The sequence below is a fragment of the Egretta garzetta genome, unplaced genomic scaffold, assembly GCF_000687185.1.
Source record: "Egretta garzetta isolate BGI_Z169 unplaced genomic scaffold, ASM68718v1 scaffold396, whole genome shotgun sequence".
Lineage (NCBI taxonomy): Eukaryota > Metazoa > Chordata > Aves > Pelecaniformes > Ardeidae > Egretta > Egretta garzetta.
The window spans coordinates 19768-20625 of NW_009259861.1; the positions used below are offsets into that span (position 1 = coordinate 19768).

The window sequence follows — 858 nt, forward strand, 5'->3', positions numbered from 1 at the left end:
CGCGGGGCGAGCGGCGAGTCCTCAGGGCTCTTCCTCTCCCGGTAAGGAGGGTGCTGTGGGTGCTCCTTTCCCCCACCCTGGCTCCATCGTATCGGGGTGCATGGGGGGTGGGGGGGGCTGTGCCCCAGCCCCAGGATGAGGCAAGGGCAGAGCTGGGGGAACCCAGGGCTCGGTGCGCAGAGCCCAGCGCAGTGCGTGCAGCCGCCGCCGTGGGGCTCAGCTCCCTCCCGGTCCCCACTGCCCTCCCAGGACACAATTTGTGCCGGCTGCACTGGGGGGGACACACAGACCTGTCACTTCAGATCTCCTTAATGCTGGCCGAGCACAGTTGCTCTATAAATATTAATAACGCTTGGCACTGCCAGCATGGCGAGCTGCAGGGCAGCGGGGCCAGATCCGGCTGCTCCTCCCTGCCCTTGTCTGTGCCTGCATCAGGCATCTCCTTCTCCCTGCCCCCAGCCCCATCCCTCACCTCTCGCGGCCACGGCCCTGGAGCTGGTGACGCCGGAGCTGTGACAGCCTCCCCTGCCCCCTGCCAGGTTCCTGGCCAACACGTCCTTCCACGGCCGGACAGGGCCCGTGCGCATGGAGAACGCGATGCTGGTGCGCCTGGAGCAGCAGTACCGCGTCTGGAGCCTGCGGCGGGACTCGTGGGGGGACCCCACCTGGGTGACGGTGGGCACCTGGCGGCACGGCAAGCTGGAGCTGGAGGAGGGTGCATGGCAGAACCACCGCCAGAGCAAGAGCCCCGGCGAGGAGGCCAGGGGGGCCCGCGCGAGGCTGCGGGTGGTGACGCTGGTGGAGCACCCCTTCGTCTTCACCAGGGAGGCGGACGAGGACGGGGGGGGCCCCGGCGGG

The 858-nt window shown here is 69.5% G+C and overlaps 1 protein-coding gene across 1 annotated transcript in view; it reads left to right on the plus strand.

Moving 5' to 3' along the window:
- The window catches only part of GRIN3B (glutamate ionotropic receptor NMDA type subunit 3B), a 6754-nt gene that overhangs the window by 1254 nt on the left and 4642 nt on the right, over positions 1–858 (plus strand). The window contains 2 exon segments of the mRNA XM_035895609.1: positions 2–41; positions 540–858. The exon segment at positions 540–858 is cut by the window's right edge and continues 723 nt beyond it. Coding sequence (XP_035751502.1) covers positions 2–41; positions 540–858 — 359 coding nt within the window.